Source organism: Astatotilapia calliptera, chromosome 2 (genome assembly GCF_900246225.1).
Source record: "Astatotilapia calliptera chromosome 2, fAstCal1.2, whole genome shotgun sequence".
NCBI classification, from domain to species: Eukaryota; Metazoa; Chordata; class Actinopteri; order Cichliformes; family Cichlidae; genus Astatotilapia; species Astatotilapia calliptera.
Window position 1 is genome coordinate 1685890 of NC_039303.1, and position 15269 is coordinate 1701158.

The following is a 15269-nucleotide window of genomic DNA, read 5'->3' on the forward strand; positions in this document are numbered from 1 at the left end:
TTTAGTTTTGCAAACATTGTTTTATTAATCCATCAGTTTGTAATATATAAATTACTTTTAAAAATCTGAGAAGCAGCTGCACCAACAAGAAGAAGATGGCATGAAAACACAGGAGTTATAAAAGCCTAGACTGTGTTTACAGAAGCCATTTACCCAGGAGGTCCACGTCTCCCACAATCCTTTCAAGCCTCCCGAAACGTATTCGTGTTTTTTCTGTTTTACATGTACTCAACAACAGTTTTGTTAAAAAAAGGTCTCTGTGTCTCCTGTGGCACTCGGTCCATCCAGCTCAGTGCAATGTCAGGGAGTTTGTTTGTTGTTGGGAGGGGCTACGGCGTGTGGCAACATGCTCGCTTCTCCTCCTCATCACGTCTCACATTTCATTCGCAATGTCATCGAGCTCTCCTGCCGACAGGTCGCCATTAGAGCTGATTACGGTACTGTTGTCCTGGTAACCAGGCGGCATGAAGGCCAGGCTGTAGGGGTAGATTTTATGGCAGGCAGCTCGATAGGCCTCAGCTGCCTTCTGCTGACCCTCACCTAGCTGGCCGTCACGCAAAGCCTCCAGGACCTCGGCACAGATCTGCAGCACAACACACACAAAGTCAACTACAGTGGACACAAAGCTGCTGTGTGACGTCACTGTGGACAGCACCACAAACCTGAATGCTTCGTCCAGCCAGCGACTCGTCCAGCGCTGTAGCTATCTCACACGCCATCTTATCAGAAGAAGGCTCCAGGTAAACCATCATCTTAGCGGCTGAGAGACGACACACAATGATTTCAAACAACACTGAACATCACGTACGAACTGACAGAATCTGCACAATTCGAACGAGCATGAAAAGCAATATGACCGTCTTTGTTATCCGACACAGCCAGCGCTCTGTGGCGAGCTCCTTTCTAGTTCGTTGTAGATGAAACGGTTCAGAAACAGTTATTTTTAAAAGGATATTCTAACACCACCTCAGGAGGGGTTTCGCTCTGTTCTCTGTCAAGGCGAGCGCTTTGATAATGAGGTCTGAGGCTCTGCAGAGGCCAATCTGGAAATTTACCTCCTGAAAGATTTGACAAAATATGAGTTTTAGGGGTTTATTAACATTATAGCATTTCCTATTGTATAGTTCAAATATAAGAATTATATTAAAGGGAACACCGACCCGCCGGGTTGTAGAGCACCTGATTTCAAAATGTCTGTAAACAGCGTCTGTTGCAAACTAGCATCACACGTTTGTTGTTTTACATTCATTTCTATGGGACCAAAGTGATTTCCTGAGCAAATAGGAGTACTCATATTTTTCCCTTTTTACTCTCAAACACCCTAAAATTCACAATATGATCGATAAACATAAATATGACACGATGCCGTTTTAATTTAACATGAACATATAACATGACCTTTGAAATATAAAGGATCAGTAGAAGCCCGTTGATGGTAAGGGGAGGGATCTCAAACGTTTTACAAATGCATACATGTTCAAGTGCAAACTAGTAACTAAGCTTAAACATGTGTGCAGTCATTGGTGTGCAACGTTTGAGGGCTAAGCTGCTGCTAAAATGTTCACTTACTGGAGACAACATCAAAGTGTTATTCCACGTTTCCTGGATTATATTTATATTAAAACATGTAGAGCTGTATAAAGTGCTCAGCTGGAGGAGACAAAGCTGTGTAAGAACAAGTCCATTTGAACATTTAAGGTTTGGATAAAGGCGAACGTAAAACCGCTTCACGTGCAGTCAAACTGCTTTGTGTTTGTATAAAGGACGGGGAGCACACAGTGCCAGGTTTGTTTGGTTTTGTTTGCTCGTTTGTTTCAGCTCTTTGACCATGTTGGTGCAAAAACATCATCTTAAACCTGCCAAACTTGTCTTCCACATTTAAACAAACGGGAACAAATGGCCAGAAGCAAAGTACCAGAAACACCATTTAAATTGACTTTTGGCACTTTGCTACTGTTGTGTTTAGACAAACAGTTACTCTTCCCTTATACATACACCAGTGTTAAGAGGCTTAAAGTTACAGCGTACCAAACTTCCACCAATAGTTAGAAAACAGAACTCGGTTGGCTGCAATATGCTGACCCCCCCTATCACGTGAATGATCCTAGCCTGGTGGGTAGGACAGGACAAACATGTTGTAGCCAAGACATCGAAGACACGACATTTGGACGGTACCCACGATGACCATGGTTGGTGTAACAGGGCGGCCCTTAGCGGCTGGAATCACAGTGAGATGGACCAGGGCAAGTGCAGTGGAACAAGTATTAATTTGCATACAGCTCTCCTTACAAACACTTCATCTACTGACAACTGGCAGCCTTAAGTACTTCCAGCTGTCACAGACTAAACCATTATTCCACTCACAGGTAAATTCTCAAATCCCAACCTTCCACCACATTACACAATATATCAATTAGAATAAATAAATATATATATTTCACACTTTCATATTAACAGATATTTGACTTTAATCTTATACCAAAGCCCTTATTATAAAAACCCAAACATCCAAGCACAAAGACTGCCCACACTCCCTTAACCCACGGTCTCTCCCAGAACCTTTAAATGGTGTCTGGACCTTGGAGACAACACAGGAAAGAAAGGTGAGTCCTCACATCTTACAGTCACTTCTTTGCATCACCTTTAATTCTACATTTTTCACACACGTTTGCATTACTTCTTACTGGTAAAGCTTATTTTCTCTCAGTCACCGTCCTTTTCACAGACACCACCACGTTCCTTGATGAGGAGCAGCTGTGCAGGATCTGAAACAAGGCTACCAACTGCTTTTAAAATTCCCAATAAATATTCAATAAATAATTAAACTTCTTATGTGCAAATCCATGGTTAAAGTGATAAAGTGCCCTTAATTAAGTGAAAGGTGTGCTATAAAATTATAATATAACTAACAGTAAGGGAGTCCTCGTCCTTACAGCCAGCGGGCGTCTGCTACGGTTGGGACCGGATCCAGCTCCACCCCAGAGCTGTCAATGCTGGGTGAGAAACATCCACCTTGAATTACTCTGGAGGAGGCTGTCGGACTCTGAACGGGGTTCAGGTTGGTCTCAGCTGGAGTACAGGGAACTACACCTGACTTTCACATTTTCAATGGAATAAAGCCATTTAATCACCATTTAATCATCAAATGTGTTACTGAATTATTGTTTCTGACCAAACCTGAGGAAGCAAAAATTAACAAAAGGAAAAACGACACTGATGAGAACGCGACCAACAGGCAGAACGGGCGACCGGCAAAATAATCGCTCACAAAAGCAACGCCGGCCAGTTATTGTAATGGAAGCGTCAGTAACACTGAACTGTGTTTCAGTGCACCTGGATGAACCTTCCTTCAGCGTGTAACACCACGAGGAAGTTTTTCCACTCATTTAATGCTGTTTATATAAATCTAAATCTCCACTGAAAGGAGTTTGTTTCTAGACCGTCTCAATTTCCCCATGATAAACTCGGACGCTGCTAAAAAACCTGATGCCATGGCGAAATCACTGTCGCCATGAGAAGCATGCAAAGTAATAAGTCTCCTGGTCCTGTTTCCACTTTAAAAGTGTCAGGATAAACTGTTCCCAGTACTGCTCACAGCGTATAAGGAATCCTTGCATCATGGCACCCTCAGAGTCCATTGCTCTAAATCTATCCCAGTGTCATCACTGCGACAAAGCCATCGGGCAACTTGACACGTGCTCTTCTCTTGCTCACTCCTCGCTCGCTTTTGGCAGAATTATTTCGATACCACGACAAAGATCCTTTCAGTGACCTTCCCCCGTGTTGCCATATTTAGGCTCCCAGTCGACTATAACTGGTTTACCTCTAACCAATGAAACATTTTGGCGTTTATTTCCTTACTGGCAAGACATCGTCTTCTCCTTCAGCAGAAGTCAACTAAGCTCCCTCCAGCACTCAGTGACACCACGTCTAAAATTGGAGAAGATTAGATATTCAGTGAAAGGTAACGCTGATAAATGTGATCATATTTGACGTCCCTATCATCCTTCTGTTCTCTTCAGTCTTTCTGATCGATGGATCCGATCTCTATCGATTCCACTCTCTCTGAGACCATGAAACGGTTCTCTATTCTAGTCTTTCTGCCTAGTTTTATATGATCATTTCCCTCGTGTTCGCCCTGTTGTGTCACGTTTCTGTCAGTGATGTTTGTCTCCCTGTTTTATTTAGGTAATCCCCGTCCCATTTGTTAAGTATTCAGGTTTATTTCAGTAGTATTCAGTTTCGTGGTCTCTTATCAGTTTCAGCTGTGTTCCCGAGGTGTTTCCTCTCTTTCAATCCCAAACCTTCTGTGCATTTATAGTTGCAGTCTTTGTCTTTTGTTTATCCCTGTTTTTCCTCCTTGTTGCTGTCCTATGCTTTGTACACGTTTCCATCTCTAGTTAGCTTGTATTCCCCAGTGTGGATTGTTTAGTTCCACAAACATTAACTGTGCATTTTCCTGCAGACGTGCACAGAAGCACTGAGTTTGGGGCTAAACTCCGCTGAGTATTAGCCTGTTAATTAAAGCATTCATGAGCATTTAAGGTTACACAAAGGATAAAGTGACAAAACGGCAGTTTTCTGACAATCCTGGATAAAACCAACAGAGATTTTGATTATTTTTATGCAAAAGTTTTCCATTTGCAAGGTGAAGCAGGTAAACTTGGGGATGCATTCTTTGAGCTGTTAGTGCTCCCCACAATATCTGATGATTCAGCTTAATTTACATGCTCACACTGAGCTGAAAGAAATACAAACCATAATATCTTCCCACTTAGATAATAAAGCCAGTAACCAGATGCCTTCAACACTGGATTCTATGAAATGTTTAGCTGCTGTCCTACTTTGTTACTGCCAAAAGAAAAACTGGTTAATAGACTGAAATTATCCATCAGACCACACTGGCTTTATGCCAGGCAGGCACACGTATTTAATTTGTGTCACCTTGTCAACATTTTGTATGCAGGACAAACAGTGGAATCAGTCATTCAATGAAATAGAACCGTTCGACATGACGCACCCTTTAAGTTTGGTTTTGGACCCACATTTATAGAATAGATTGGTACACATCACGACTGTATACAACACGTATCTGTGGATCGTATATTCTGAAGCAATTTTAATGTAAAAGTCTACATCTGCTAACAGAGAGAAGCCAAACTGTTGTTCATTGTTCTTGTAACAGTGTAACAATCTACTCTAACAAAGGTTGTCCCCTTTTCTTCCTTTATGTGCTACAGAACTACATTACATGCAGTTGAGATAATCTCGTGATGATATTCTCTGACATGTCTCTAAGTCCCCTCTCTCTTAACACCAAATCAGTTTCTGGTTTTTCTATACATGGAGGTAAGCAGATGTATGCCGGTCTCCTCTTGGGTGGATGTTACTTATTTACAGCCCGTCCCTTTCATAACAGCGATGGACGGGAATCACGACAAACAATCCAGAAGAACCTTCCACAGCTGGTTTGGCAAAATAAGAGAGCAAGCAAAGCGGGGCATCCTTCCTGGTACGAGGATGTCAAATTAAAATAATTAACTAAAATTATTGTTCTGCCACATTTTTGCCACCTATTTGGCCAATTCTTGTTGAGAGTGGAAAATTACAAAGAAGTCAGAATTTCAAAGACTTATCTGCCAGAATCAGAGGAAGTTGGCGTTTTTCCCTTGGGATTGTCCATCCTCACATAGTGGGAAAACGGTCCACACTGCACACCTGCCCAGCGTGGCTGCGTATGAACAACTATCCCATAAGAATAAAACAACATTGCTTGCTGATCTCCATCACCCTACTCAAGTTAAATCATATTTTAGTAACAGGTTTGTTATTATTAAATACACTGAGAATCTGATGGATAGACAAAACAATACATTAAGGCTGCCAATATGTACTTTATGATGCTCTAATTTGTGGAAATCATTCTTTGAAACTAATTGGAAAACTGATCTAAACTCACAGTCTGCAAAAAGAAAGGCATGTGTAACATTTGGGATCTTTAGATAGAAAATACATTTGTGTCGTTCACACAATTAGAGAATATTTACAAAATCCCTGCATCTGGTACTTAAAAATTTTAGATTATATATTTAAAAAAAGCAAACGTGCCCAACTCGACACCACGGATGAATAAATTCAATACTGACGCTGATAAGTCTCCTTATTCCTGTCACAGTCACGTGCAGTGGATGCCACATTACTCCACAGAAAGGTTTCATAACCCCAACCTCTCACCCGTCTGTCAGAGATGCAAATCTGTCACTGGCAACTTGATTCACTCTTTCTGGTCATGTACAAAACTCAGCATGTTTCAGGGTTTTTCTGAAGCACATGGGGAGACCTGGTGTGACAGGCTCAACATCAGTAAACAGGTCTGAACAGAGAAGTCAGAGAAGCTCATTTCTGACTGATGACAGCAATACAGAGGCAAGTTGTTGAAAATATCCTGAACTCTTAGTAAGGGCTACTATTAGTCGCTGTTTGTTACCATTAGCCTCTGTTAGCTACTCTTAGCCTCTGTTAGCTACTCTTAGCCTCTGTTAGCTACTATTAGCCTCTGTTAGTTACTATTAGTCTCTGTTAGCTACTATTAGCCTCTGTTAGCTACTATTAGCCTCTGTTAGCTACTATTAGTCTCTGTTAGCTACTATTAGCCTCTGTTAGCTACTATTAGTCTCTGTTAGCTACTATTAGCCTCTGTTAGCTACTATTAGTCTCTGTTAGCTACTATTAGCCTCTGTTAGCTACTCTTAGCCTCTGTTAGCTACTCTTAGCCTCTGTTAGCTACTATTAGCCTCTGTTAGCTACTATTAGTCTCTGTTAGCTACTATTAGCCTCTGTTAGCCGGTATTAGTGAAAAGTCTTTGAAGTGAAATTAACTTTGTTGGACTCTGATGCTTGGTGAGTAAACTCCAATATGGTGTGAGAATGTAATTAAACTGTTTATCAGGGGGAAAGTTTAATTTTTAGAGACCAAAAAAAAGGGTAACATTAGCTGGCATGATTTTATAGGGTTTATAAGCTAAGAGCAATATCAGCTTATAACCAGCTATTCTTGTTTAGCAACCTTCTGTCAGCTGCCCAGAGAGTCACATATTTAATCTGCTAACAATAAGTGAGTAGAATAACATCAGGACTACATTTGCAATACATGATCCTTCATATCTTGAGTCTAAAGGTGCAGGCCTGAATTTAAATTAGCACGAGAACACTTTGAAACCCTTCGTCTTTGGTGTGCTGCATGTGTTTGGAAATTGCAATTACATATGTAATTACGCACCGTGTGTATTTATGATCCTATATCCCTTTTCCAATAAACTCAAAAAATTAGCAACTTTAACTAAAATATGCTGAAAATGCTCAAGACTGAAGTGAAAATGAGTAAAACAGCAGCTTCAGAAAACATGGAGGACTAATGCTCCATCTTTATAAAGATTACAGCCTGGTTTCAAAGAGTGAACAAAAGATTTCAGCACAGTACTTATTTTCCTCTTATGCTGTGTGTAAAAAATGTTTTTTAAAAAAGACTCTTTGTTCATAATAACAGACCTGTGGCCTGACCCAAAGCGGTCACTTCTAAAGATTCTCTTTCAGACACGTTTTCTAATATGTCTGAGCCCACGGTGGGTCATAACATTCACCACCAGGTTTGCGTACCAGCCAGTCTGTGTGGGATGGAGTTGGAGTGTTGGCTCAGGTAGCTCTTGTTGAAGCTCTGAGGGCTGCTCTCTCCAAACAGCCTGGAGATCTCGTGCTTCAGCACCGTTCTCACTGCCTCTGCCAGATCCGTGCTCCCACTCACTGTAAGTATATAAGACAGCCCAGTGAAGCTTTGAACGGTGATACCCCGAGACAATCACAGCAGTTCACGTAGCTCACAGAAGGTCACACTTACCTCCTTTGAAAAAGCGGACAAGACACTGATGCAGCCATGGATTATTAGGTTCTATGTGAACAGCCCTCTTTATGGACTGCAGCATCAGCAGGTACTTCTCTGGAGAAAGACAGAGGGACAACGTTTTTGTCATTTTTCCAGAATGTAAGAAAGTCGAACTCTGAATTCCTCCATCTACCTTCATTTCTAGATGTTCAGGCTGCTAGTTATTATTACATCTCTTAAGCTTTCTCGTTTTCCATGAGTCAATCTCTTCCATCCTAGTGCTCTTCTGTGCCTTTCAGATTCTCATTCAGGTGACTATCATCTCCACCTCACTCTGGAACCAGGCCATGAAGGAGAGGGTCTAGTGGCAGAGCCTTAGCCCACAGAGTCATGTTAAGGTGCAGCACAAATTAGCAACATGGGCCCGCCTTCTTGGGGCTCACCACCTGAGTGAATTGGGTTGTGGTCAACAGTTGAGGCCCTTGCAGTCTGACCCCTGGCTACTGAAATAAGCTCGAGACTTGACACGTCACCTTCCTAATGGGCAGCCTGAGCTTGAAGGAGCATGAAGGTGAGAGATACCATCAGGTAGATGTTTCTCTGCACCTCTAGGTTGGGGAATGTGTCCGACTTTGCTTTGATTTGTGCCGTTGCTGGAGGAGATTCTGGAAGGAACTGGTGAAAAACACCAGGAAGTTCGATCAGGTAGCAGGACAGGATGTTTGACAGGCATGGTGTACCCACAAATATAGTGAGGGCACAAGTGCACTGCAGTACCAGCGTGGCATTTCAGAGGCCATGGACCATGAGAACTTCAAGTTCATCCTCCAGAAGAACTTCAACAGCAGTCAGAGAAAGGGTGGGGACATGGGAGTCAGAGCGGCATGCAGACTCATCTGCATGCCCTCACCCACACTTTCCCTCTTCATCTACAGAGTTAGACCCTGCAGCATCAAAGCAAACGCTGCTCCACACTAAACCTGCACGTCATGTTACTGTGACAATAAGCCAAAGATACTTCTGGAACACCTAGTGTGGACTTGGACACTGGAATAGCAATACAACAGTACAAACTGAGATGAGTCTTTGTGCTGAAGCCCGTCTCACCTTTCCTGAAGTAGATCTCAAAAGCCAGCAGATGAGTCTCAACCTTTTTCCGCACCAGGTTCTTAAGTGGGATCAAGAACTTGACTGCTTCATCCAAAGGATTCTCCGGCTGGAAGGAGGAGTTGTTTCATTAGTAACATGTATGACTGAGGGCAGCTGCACCAGCTGCAAACATCTGCCCACCTTGGCCAGTTTGTCTGGTATTAGTTCCTCTTTAGGCCCTCCAATCTCTTCGTCATCATCCTCCTTCTTCTTCTTCTGGTTCTTGAGCTGCTTTTCCTTCTCTGCGTTCTTCTTCTCCTCTTCTAACTGGGCCTTCTTCTGTGCTCTTCGCTGTTTATTGCGCAGTTTCTTCAGCTCCTTGTCTGTCAGATTTTCTATAGAGAAGAAAGAGAAAACCAGTGTTATGACATAATGCAGTGCCTTATACTCCAGCTTTGCATGTCTGCTACGTCTGAAGACAGAACAGACCTCAACTTGACTGTACACTGAAAGACTGGTTTTAAAATTTGATTTAGTAAACAACTCGGGCTTAACCCCTGTACAGCAGCGGTCCCCAACCCCCGGGCCTCGGACCGGTACCGGTCTGTGAGTCGTTTGGTGCCGGGCCGCGAGAGTTGAGGTTCAGGTGTGAAATGTCTGGTTTTCAGGGTTTTTATCGGTTTTCAGCGTTATTTTGTCATCGTTTTTATCGTTTACTAGGTTTTCCTGGGTCTTTTCACGTGTGTTATGAATAAATCTTCTTTTTTCGGTACCGGTACTAGTTTTATTTTGTTGTATTTATCCGCGACACCTTAAAGGCCGGTCCGTGAAAATATTGTCGGGCATAAACCGGTCCATGGCGCAAAAAAGGTTGGAGACCGCTGCTGTACAGGACACCAGGCCAAAGCTTTTGGCTATGTGTGCAGGCCTGTACTGCAGAACACAGCCTAAGCTTGTGGATCGAGTCTGTGAACATATCAGATTCTGAAACTCAGAACTGTCAATGGCTTTTTTGTTTGTTTTAGTTCAGTTTTGTTTGTTTTTTACATTTTGTGCAATGTCCCAAATTTGAAAATGCTGTTTTCATGTACAGAGATAGTTTTACACAAGTTCTGCAGGAAAATGCATCCATTTTTGTTTTCTGAGTGGTATGAAAGTTACACATCTTTGCAAGCAAAGACTAAAAAAGCCAAGACCCCCCACGAGTGTTCTGAAAGTTAAAATCATCTTTAACTCTTTAACAATCTGTATTTCAGAAGCTAAATATCAAGCCATCTATCCAAGGTTGGTGCTTCAATCCCTGCAAGCCTAATATCCTTACAAACAAACTAAGCCTAAATTTGCATTGCGACACATCCATCTGAGTATGAATGTGTATGAATGGTAGACAGGAAGAACTTGCCTGTGTGATATGGTGAATGAGGTAAGCTGTGTAAAGTTGAGTGCTCAGATAGGGTAGAAAGATAAGAACCAGTTCATAACATCGTTAAAAGAGCTACTTGTAAATCAAAGTCGTGCTGCGCGTGCACATAGAGTCTGACCCGTGTCTGCCTGGCTCTCCTTGCTGTCATCAGTCAGAGGTTTGTCGTGCAGGGTCAGGTAGATCTGTATTGCAGTGCGAGCAGCTTTGTAATAAAATGGGTGCTGCCGTAGGACATCCTCCAGCTTCAGCAGGTCCACGTAGGAGCGCAGCGTCATCTTCCTCATGCAGTAGGTGTGGAAGTCAAACTGGTCATCAGTGATCTCCACAAAATGCTGATGAGGAGAAGAAGGGGGCAGCTTTGATCAGCAGGTGATCAGAAAACTTCTGATCGTTATGATAACGTTAGGTCGTCTCAGTTGCTTGGATTAAGACTTTGTGGAAATTAGCTGAACTTGAAAGGTAAGACTGTGCTGCAATCTATGATGTTTTTGGAAATCTTTTATTTGTCTTCAAGCCAGAGATTGTCACCTGAACTAGAGAGGTAGCAGGATGTTGTAGAAAAGGTTTGAACGTTTGTCGTTAGCAGTTGGGTGGAACGTGTGAATATGAACAATGAACTCACTCTCTCAATTTCATGGCACTTCTTCAGGGCCTCTCCGTACTTGTTCAGCGCCTTGTAGGCCAACGCACATTCTGTCTGGAACCACATGCACTGCATCTCGTTCAGGTTATCCACTGCCGACGTGCCTTCCTGAAATACACAAACTTCCAAACTTACTTTGTGCCACCAGAAGACAAACTGAGGAAAATGATATGTGCTGGTGCTAAGCTGAAGCTGAGTAGCTGAAGAAAAGGTTTACGTAGACAACGAGGTTGGTGTTTTGTCTTCATGCAAACAGACGGATCACATCTTTGATCTTTTCAGCTTTGAGCTGAACTTGACAGCATTTCAGTCACAGCTGCACTGACCCTGTACAGCAGGTTTGTTGTGTCAGAGTGATGTCTGTGAAGGGCATCGTAGTCTAAGGAGCTTGGAAAGAAAAGCGTCTGGACTTCTTTAAGTTGTCCCTCTTTGGGGGGGACACTCCCACAGGGTTTAAATCTGGGACTCTCCACCATGTGACTCATAGAACTGAAGAAGCTTCTCGGATGAGAGGTGAAACGTCTTCAAGCAACTTACAGAAGTCCAGACGCTTTTCTTTCCAAGCTCCTTAATCACAGAGTGATGCAAAAGGCAACACACACACACACACACACACACACACACACACACGGGTTTTTGGCTCAGAGAAGAGCTCGAGAAGATGTGGAGGGTGAAGGTAACGGTGGTCCCCGTGGTAATCGGAGCACTAGGTGCGGTGACTCCCATGCTAGGCGAGTGGCTCCAGCAGATCCCGGGAATAACATCGGAGATCTCTGTCCAGAAGAGCGCAGTCCTGGGAACAGCTAAGATACTGCGCAGGACCCTCAAGCTCCCAGGCCTCTGGTAGAGGACCCGAGCTTGAAGGATAATGATGCAGAGGCGAGTACATATATATACATATATGTATACACACACACACACACACACACACACACACACACACACACACACACAGATATATAATCTCTTAACTTCAATTATAGGCTTTGCTGTTGAGTGCTATGTACAAACTGGAAGGCCAAACAACACCAGCTCAGGTCCACACTCCCCGTCCCAATCACTCCTCCCTCTCGATCACTGACACAATGCTGGAGTTTTATTACTTTGGCAACATTTCAAACATGCCATCTGCTTACTCGTGTGAACTTGGAGCACATCTCCTCTGCTTCCTTGATGAGGCCAGCCTTCAGCATGTACTTGGCACACTTGGAATTAATGAAGCGGTCTGCAGTGTCCAGGGCCTGAGCCTCGTCCATCCACCGAGCTGCTTCTTTTATGTTGCCTGCATGCTAGAGGGCAGAGGAGCTGGGTTAGCAGACATGGAAAGATCACACAGGGAACAAAAACACCTGTGTGTGCAGAGCTTTCCACCACACCTTGTAGATCTTGGCTTTGATGAGGAAGAGCTCAATGAGCGTAGGTGTACTGTCGATGGCTGCATTAATGAACTCCAGCGCCAGGCGTGGCTGGCCGACGAAGTCAAAGTGCTGTGCCAGGAAGTACTGTACCCACAACAGGGTGGTGGGGGGTTCCTCCTTCCCATCATCTGTGCACACATTTAGTACAGCTGTCACTGAGCTTTGGTTCAAGTCACAAACTTTCAAATAAATAAATGGAGACTGGAGATGATGGAAACCATTATAACCAATTAGCACTCACCATTTTCACTAAACATTCGACAGCTTTTTAAACAGGTTTCATAGCCAACTACTGATTCTTCAATAACTGTGACCTGCACGTAGAGAAAACAACTTTATTATCCCTTTATTTTAAAGAACATTTTCAAAACAGACTTACGTTTTAAGCACCACAAACGTACTTTCTCTTTGTCGCTGTAAAGGGACTTGAGGGTGGTGAAGACGGGAGGACAGCCTTTGCTGAAGTTGATCCTCAGGTAGCTGTCCAGAGACTGACGAAACCTCTCCCCTGGCCAGCACAAACACACAGCAAACACACAGCAAGGTTTACGCTGTCACTAAAATGTGAGTTACACTCATAAGCTGACTAATCAGTTTGTTTCTGCTAATTCTGAGCGCACCAAATACAGAGACAACAAATCCCAGGTCATGAGTGTCGCCTATTCTGAGCCGCAGCTGATTCCTTCCTGTTTGCTGTGATGAATTCTAACTGTTGATGGCAACTTTGTACAAACCCTAAACTTCAGGGGCAGCGCATACTTGATAAAAACATGCTGGGTCCATCGTGTTACGCACTGACACAGATACAGCCATAAGCTAATTTTTTCTCTTTATTTAAAAAATAAAAACACCACCTCACAGAAGCAGTAAACACAAGTGTGAGAATAACAACATTGTGATTTGGTATTTAATAAAATAAAAGACATAACAGACAGAAAAGGTGTATTTGCCAAAAATCCAGGTTTACCAGTGAGGAAGTTGAGAGGCAGCCTTCGGGGAACGAGGCCTTTAGGAAACTTTATGCAGGACGCTTCATAAATCTTCTGCCGCGCCTCTAAACTGCCTGAAGAGAAAGGAGGAAATGGTCAACTAAAGCTGCAGGGGTCAGTTAATATCACAAATTCACACAGACAATCCAAACTTCTGCTCACTCAGGATATCTGCTGAGTTCAGTTTGTTTGGTGGTCAAATGGTGCATTATCTCGCAGCCACAGAGGACAACAAACTGTAACTACAAAGGGATGAACGTGGCTGTTAAGAGCTAAGAGTGTGCTATGACCACATTCCCCACATTATTACAGCACAAAGAGCAGGCGCCATGGCTCCATGCTGCTGTTCGAGCATCAGCAGGTACACAAGGACTGGGACGAGCTCAGACATCAGTTTGGAGCATAGAGCAGCAGACATGGGCTCACAGCTTGTGGATATTTGTGCTACATTCAGGCGTCCAGTGCAGATTGTGACAGAGGCTTCAGTTTATTGAATCGTATCAAAACAGCCTCCAGAAATGAAGTGGATCAGCGTGTACAACCACTGAAGACTCGAGACAGACAGATGGACAGTTTTGTGCTTATTCTAACGTCATTTATTAAGAATGTTCATCTATAACGGTTAATAACCCTTAAATGACCACGAGTAGTAGAAATGTTAATAAAAATTGTCATTTTCACAGTATCACCTGTCATTGTGCAAAATGTCAAAGTTTTAATGTGAACAAAATGTTAGTGCTCAAACCCACAGGAGCCCCACCCTGACCCCAGGAGGAGGACCTTCACACCCACTGTGAAAGAAGCAGACGGGCTTTTAACTGGGACAAAGTGTGCAAGTAGTGGAGAAGAGAGAAGGACACACAGCAAAGAATAAGGTGAAATTCAAGTCTTCAGTTGCTAAAGCGTATAGTTAGGCTGGATCAGGTGACCCTGAATCCTCCCTGAGGCTACGTTCACTCTGCAGGTCTTGATGCTCAATTCTGATTTTTTGATCAAATCCGATTTTTTTTGTCTGCTCGTTCACACTACAAATAAAATGTGACAGCAAACGCGCTCTAGTGTGAACGCTCAAAGCGGCCGCATGCACAAAAGAAGACGTCACACACAACGCGCTCTGTTTAGACCCAGAGCAACAGGATGTTTGACTGATGGCCCTTAATATAAAGACTTCGGACTTTATGTTTCCCAATTTTGCTTTAAGTTATAAAGTTATTTTGTTATTTGCATAATAATGATCCTTGTTGCTGTTTTAGAGGAGCGGTGCTTCAAAGGATAGCTGCAGATTTCTGTCAGAATCTGCAGATTACACAGTACAAAGAAAATGTTCACGTTTCTCCAACGTCGTCAAATGAAAGTGACCCAGGTTGGATTTGAAAATATCGGATTTGTGGTTTTCACACTGTCACACCATGATCGGATAGATGGGTCGCAGAGGGTTAAAAAAAAAATAGGATTTGATGCACTTTCACCTGCAGTGTGAACGTAGCCTTAGTTATGCTCCAATAGACGTAGGCTGCTGGGGATTCCCATGATGCACTGGGTGCTTCTTCTTCACTCACTATGTGTTAACAGACCTCTCTGCATTGAATCATATCTGTTATTAACCTCTGTCTCTCTGTATCCTGTCTTCCTTCTCTCACCCCAACCAATCACAGCAGATGGCCCCGCCCCTCCCTGAGCCTGGTTCTGCCGGAGGTTTCTTCCTGTTAAAAGGGAGTTTTTCCTTCCCACTGTCGCCAAAGTGCTGCTCATAGGGGCTCATATGATTGTTGGGTTTTTCTCTGTATGTGTTATTGTAGGGTCTACTGTACAGTATAAAGCACCTTGA

The 15269-nt window shown here is 43.2% G+C and overlaps 1 protein-coding gene across 1 annotated transcript in view; it reads right to left on the bottom strand.

Moving 5' to 3' along the window:
• The window catches only part of naa15a (N-alpha-acetyltransferase 15, NatA auxiliary subunit a), a 25601-nt gene continuing 10332 nt past the window's right edge, over positions 1 to 15269 (bottom strand). The window contains exons 8-20 of the mRNA XM_026181421.1: positions 13420 to 13515; positions 12854 to 12960; positions 12694 to 12766; positions 12411 to 12580; positions 12171 to 12323; positions 11014 to 11142; positions 10510 to 10723; positions 9170 to 9363; positions 8987 to 9095; positions 7895 to 7993; positions 7657 to 7800; positions 663 to 760; positions 1 to 583 (exon numbers count right to left, since the gene is read on the bottom strand). Of these exons, the coding sequence (XP_026037206.1) occupies positions 374 to 583; positions 663 to 760; positions 7657 to 7800; positions 7895 to 7993; positions 8987 to 9095; positions 9170 to 9363; positions 10510 to 10723; positions 11014 to 11142; positions 12171 to 12323; positions 12411 to 12580; positions 12694 to 12766; positions 12854 to 12960; positions 13420 to 13515 (1796 nt within the window). The 3' untranslated portion in view covers positions 1 to 373. The remainder of the gene's footprint in view (positions 584 to 662; positions 761 to 7656; positions 7801 to 7894; positions 7994 to 8986; positions 9096 to 9169; positions 9364 to 10509; positions 10724 to 11013; positions 11143 to 12170; positions 12324 to 12410; positions 12581 to 12693; positions 12767 to 12853; positions 12961 to 13419; positions 13516 to 15269) is intronic.